This window comes from Pararge aegeria, chromosome 4 (assembly GCF_905163445.1).
Source record: "Pararge aegeria chromosome 4, ilParAegt1.1, whole genome shotgun sequence".
NCBI classification, from domain to species: Eukaryota; Metazoa; Arthropoda; class Insecta; order Lepidoptera; family Nymphalidae; genus Pararge; species Pararge aegeria.
This window is the reverse complement of record NC_053183.1, coordinates 2,862,270-2,868,061: the sequence shown is the minus strand read 5'-3', so window position 1 is coordinate 2,868,061 and position 5,792 is coordinate 2,862,270. Positions and strand designations below refer to the sequence as shown.

Here is a 5,792-nt window from a genome sequence, read left to right as displayed (position 1 = left end):
CAAAATGATTGTTGTGGTATACAAATAAAGAGTTTAATAATAATAATAATAATTGTAAATGTTGATGTTGGAAAAGAGCAACTACTGAGTTTCTTGCCGGCTCTTCTCGGTAGAATCTGCTTTCCGAACCGGTGGTAGAGTCACACAAAATACTTGACGTTTCAAAAGTGCTTATAAAGGAGGCCTACTTGAAATAAATGAATTTGAATTTGAATAAATTTATATACTTTATATGGTTCCTATATTGAGAGGTCAAATTCATTCATCAATTTTTGTTGACCTGGTAGAGCTATGAACACTGGTCTTATAAGCGGGAATTTCCACTGGTCTGGTCTGGTGGACGGCCAAAGTAGCTAGTTACCACCCTACCGACAAAGACGTGCTGGCATGCGATTAGGCGTTCCGGTACGATGCCTCGTAGTAACCGATTAGGGTAATTGGGTTTAATCTCAAAATCTAGTACCAAAACTGCTGGACCCCTTACAGGTAAAAGGATGGTAACGGGTTACCATCTTACGCAGCTAACTTGTGGTGGAATAAGAAAACAAACGGTCCAGTAGCTTTTTACAGTCACACAATCACACACACGTACAACTTCCAGCGCAATTAAGACATACTCGTATTTGCTGACTTGACTGCCGTCTCCATTCCGTAATGGAGACGGCAGTCAAGTACCTTTAAGTATTTCTTATATTTATTTACTTTAGGCAACTAGCCTAGCCCATATAAAAATTATTAAAACTAGAAGTATGAATAGTACAGTCAAAAGAACATCAATTCTTGCATGAATATAATATTTAAAAAAATCTTAGTAACCTCTTAAGGGAGGTTTACTTCAGCTAAATATTTTAAGCAAGTGAAAAATGTATTTACTTAGTGTTGAGTTTATTTAGTAGTTTTAAGGAAACTAGTAACTGGGAATCTAGTTGAGTAAAAATAACAAAAAAACAAAAATTTTAAGTACATAAATGTTTTTCTTCATTTATTGTTGAGGGATTCCAAGTAAAAAGCTATTTAGATTTAAGAAAAAATGTAAAAAAAAATACCTTCTCAAAATAATAAAATTATTAACAAGTACCTACTTTTATTTAAGGTGTTACCTTGCTTCTTCCTTAATAGTTAATAGATGGCGCTGTTCAAATAATATTTCAAATTGAATCCGTTGAATTCAAATCCATTAAATAGAACTGAATCTACTATGAACGTTTTAATTATTTTTTTAAACCTATTACTTAAAACGGAACTTAGTCTTCTATAAAATACCTTTACTCAGCAAAAAAACCTAAAGGTCAAGGCACGTAACGAACGCGTCCGACCTTTGCAACCACCTTGCTGTAAGGGATATTAAAAATTGTAATCACATAAGAAATGTGCTACTAGAATATTGTATGTATCTTGATGAATGAATTCTAGCGGCATAAGAATTCTCTTAATTAAAACTTCTTAAATCTCCTATTTTTTAGGGTTGTACTTTATACAATAACTTTTTTTTTTTACTATTTTTTTAATAGTTTAGAAAAAAATAACATTATTTCCAGCTGAAATCAAATTACTACTTAAATAAAATAAAGTTTGATTCACAGTTGGCCGGTTTTATGACGTCCTGTTCAACGTTTCAATCGGTTAATAAAAGCTTTTAAACATAATCTGTTCTAATTCACTCGATGTTACCATTAGCAATAACTCAAATTTGAGTCTATCCAATTTAGATTCTAACATTTGTATTAAAATCGCATAAAAGTGGATAACTGTTAAACTAACAGCTGTTGAAGATAATCTAAATTGTAAAATCGCTTCCAAAGTCTATTTTGGCTACATTTTTACCGAGCAATATTGCAGATGGTTGCTTTTAGATTGTCAGATATTTCTTTGGTAAACACGACAACAAAAGGATCGTAGTGCACTTGTTAAAATTTTGCAGGATCAAATAACAAAATAAACTTTGAAAAACTTGGTTTTGATTGATAATATGTTTGCGGTTTTCCACATTGCAGACGCTAATGCTTTTTAAAAGCACCCAGGTTTATTTCCATTACCCAGATATATGAGGCCACCAGAACCAGAGCGGCCCAAACCACAATTTGTGATATATTAGTTGACCACGGCAATGCTCCTTTTCAAACCCTTAAGTTCATAGCCAGAGTGGCTCAAAGGTAATTTCAGTAAACAATCATAGATGGCGTTAAAAAAATTGTTCTGGCATTTTGATTCTTAAATGAATATTAATAGAGCATAGTGGCCCAGATCACTTGAGTCACTATAGTATCTGCCGCCATTACGGCTCATGTGACATGGGCCACTCTGGTCTTTGGTACTTACGTGTAAACATTTTTGGTGTTGTGGGTACAAAACTGGTGTTTTTACGCAATAAGTGTGTATAGATTAGTTATTAATCTACGTGAACGTGCGGAAAGGTGTTGGCGGTACAGCAATAAGCTTAAGAGGTAAGAATACCTGTTATTAGTCAGATATTTTCTTGTTTTTTCGATGTCAATAAATTGTAACCTACAAATTAACTTAATTTTTACTATTTTTGTTTCGAACAGATCTAGCAGGAGCTACAATGATTGAAACTGAGAATGAAGCTGCTGAAAACATTGAGGATGACATACTAGGTAATTCTTAGTTTTAAATGTTGAGTTTTCGTTAGGTTATTATTTAATTTGTTACTGTATTTTCATTGACTATTTTTGTTTGGGCCAGACCCAGCAGAAGCTACAATGAGTGCAACTGAGAATGAAGCTACTGACAACATTGAAGGTGACTTACGTGGTAAGCTTACGTTTTTAGAGTTCCGTAATAAAACAATGTGGGATTTTTTTTTCGCGTATTAGACTATTGAAGGAGGCGTTCTTGGATAGATCTTTTGAAAAAAATTGAGGGTGCTTATGAGAAGTTTTAATGTTAAGTTTTCGTCATGTATGTAGGTTGTTACTTACTTTTCTGATTTTTATATATTTTAGCTATTAATTTACGCTATAATAATTAGTTAATAATTTTATTTTTGCAGATATATTTGGATTGAGTCCGGTGGAGCCCTATGAGGATTCGGGTTCTGAGTATGTCCCAGAACAACGTAGCAGGAGCTCATCGAGGAGTTTACAAGACATTCTTGGGGACTCGTCTACTGAAAACAATGAAGAGGGTCAGCCATCTTTTTCAACAAACAAAGATACAAGGAAGCGTATGCGCAAAGAAAGTTTATGGAAAAAGAATGTGAGAAAAAATAAACGAGCTAGAGGTGAGGCATACGTAAATACAAAAGGCGTTCTCATTCCTGCTAAACAAATAGATACAGGTCTTCAATGCACCTGTAATCAAAAATGCCATGACAAAATTGTACATGACAGACAAAAACAACTTTTTTCAAAGTTTTATGCCCTAGCAAATTTTGATTTGCAAAGTGCATACCTATATTCACTCATACATGTCGTGATAAAAGCAAGGTCTTATGTGAGAGTTAGAGATACCACATCGGATCGGGTAGCTGGAAACGTCACATCGAAGCCCAAGGAATTTTCTCGATTGTATCACTTACCAGAGGCGAATGGAAAACATATTCGTGTGTGTAAGTCATTTTTTAAGCAAGTTTTTAAAGTATCGGACGGACGCCTTACAAGGGTTCTGAAAAATAAGCCTCTTGGCGATCCCGCTCCCATTGATAAAAGAGGCCGGCACATTCCGTCGAATAAAACTCCAGAAACAAAAGTAAACGAAGTAAAGGATTTCATCAATACTTTTCCGAAATATGATTCTCACTACACAAGACACAAAAGTGAATCGAGACAGTACTTGCCTCCTCACTTAAATTTGTCAATAATGTACTCTGAATACAAAAGTAAGGTTGCAGGACCAGTTTCAAAATACATATTCGAAAAAATATTTAATGAAAATTTCAACCTCACATTTCATGCTCCAGTAACTGACTCATGTAAGCGATGTGACAATTTCAAAGTAAAAATTGACGCTTGCGATAACAACGAGCTTTCTAAAAAAAATGAGCTTACTATCGCCAAAGAACTTCATTTGCGAAAAGCAGAATCTGCGATGAAAAATTTAAAACTTGACATGCAAAATGCGAAGCAGGATAACGATACTACCGTTATAATCTTTGACTTAATGAAGACTCTCCCAACACCAGTAATTTCAACTGGTATTTGCTACTACAAGCGTCAGTTGTGGACCTACTGTTTAGGCATTCATAATGCTGGTACAGACGAAATGTTTATGTATGTCTGGGATGAATCGACAGCATCCAGGGGACCACAAGAAATAGGTTCATGCCTCCTAAAATTTATCAGAGAACATGTACACACAAAGAGGCTAATCATGTACTCTGACCAGTGTGGCGGGCAAAACCGCAACATAAAAGTTGCAGCGTTATGTATGCATATTGTTTCTAGTCCTCAATTTACAGTGGAAAATATAGACCACAAATTTACGGTCAGCGGACATTCTTTTTCATCTTGCGACCGGGCTTTTGGCTTGGTGGAAAAACAAAAGAAGTATTTCCCAGACATATACGTTCCCGAACATTGGAACAATGTGATATTAGCAGCAAGAAAAAAGAAACCTTTCAAAATTGTGGAAATGAAAGGAGATGACTTTATATCCACCAAAGCCTTGGAAACTAATATCACAAACAGGAAGATCGGCGTTGATCGAAGTAAAGTTGAATGGCTTAAAATACAGTGGCTTTTGTACAATAAAAGCCATCCATTCTCGATGTTCTTCAAATATTCCAACGAGCCAGAAGTTCTTTTCGCAGAGGTTAATTTCAGCAAGAGGTCATCCAAAGATACGTCAAACTTTGAACTCGAGATTTTATTTCCAGAGGGAAGAAAAATCAGCCATGAGAAAAAAAAAGACCTTCTATGCCTTTTGGAATATGTTCCACCTATCTATCACCCTTTCTATGAACAACTCAAAGTCTCCTCCAATGCGGGGAATGAACTAGATGGTGCAATTAGTGATTCTTCGACTGATTAACTGACTGGCTAATTTAATACTTTGTCATGTTATGCCTAAGATAGTCTTAAGTTGAAATAAAAACTATAATAAATTAATAATATATGAGTTTAAGATAAATCTAAAGTTTAATAAAAATTACACAGTAATAAAGGAGCTAGTTCTGAGTTTAATTTGTAGTATTTAAGTTGAAAAATGACAATTTGCATTTAAATTAATAAAAAAGGTGATAAGGTTCATACATATTGGCCTATTATTTATACACTGTTTATAAATATATTGTCAATGCTAAGTGCCATAGTGGCCTATCTGCAAAAAAAATTACAAATAACAAAAATACTGATTATTTTTACAGTTCATCTAAATTTTATCAATAACTAATATCATATTTTACAAATTTTGAATACAGTGTCTATGATTTTTTTTTTAATTACATCTACTTAAAATTTCACCTTAACTATTTTGGCACATATCCACATAATAGTAGCTTGTGTTTGGGTCACTCTGGTTCTGGTGGCCTCATATCTTCATACAACAATATAGGTACATACAATTTTCCAGATATAACTCTATGTTCACGACTATCCCGGCACTGCAGACATTTTCATAAAAAAAAAATTAATTATAATATTAAAAAAAAAACTTATCGCATTTGAATACAGATAATATTAAATACTACTTTTTAGCTTTCCTTTTGACTATATCCCAGGGATGTCAAGGTAAGTAAAAGCAGCTGAGGAAGATTGGGAGCTTTTAGATTATATCCCAGGGATGCTAATTAGAGCCAGCTGCTGAGCTGAGAAGTTCTAGAGCTTTCTGGACAA

The 5,792-nt window shown here is 34.1% G+C and overlaps 1 protein-coding gene across 2 annotated transcripts; it reads left to right on the top strand.

The window, feature by feature from the left end:
• The first annotated feature begins 2,043 nt into the window (after positions 1–2,043).
• On the top strand, positions 2,044–5,487 carry LOC120637854. 2 transcript variants are annotated; one of them, XM_039909891.1, is made up of 3 exons: positions 2,044–2,615; positions 2,704–2,772; positions 3,011–5,487. In XM_039909891.1, exons 1-3 carry the CDS (start codon positions 2,564–2,566, stop codon positions 4,987–4,989), a joined length of 2,100 nt encoding a protein of 699 aa, XP_039765825.1. In that variant the 5' UTR covers positions 2,044–2,563; the 3' UTR covers positions 4,990–5,487. The 2 variants fall into 2 exon arrangements, with proteins under 2 accessions (XP_039765825.1, XP_039765826.1); XM_039909892.1 differs by lacking the exon at positions 2,704–2,772.
• The last annotated feature ends 305 nt before the right edge of the window (positions 5,488–5,792 follow it).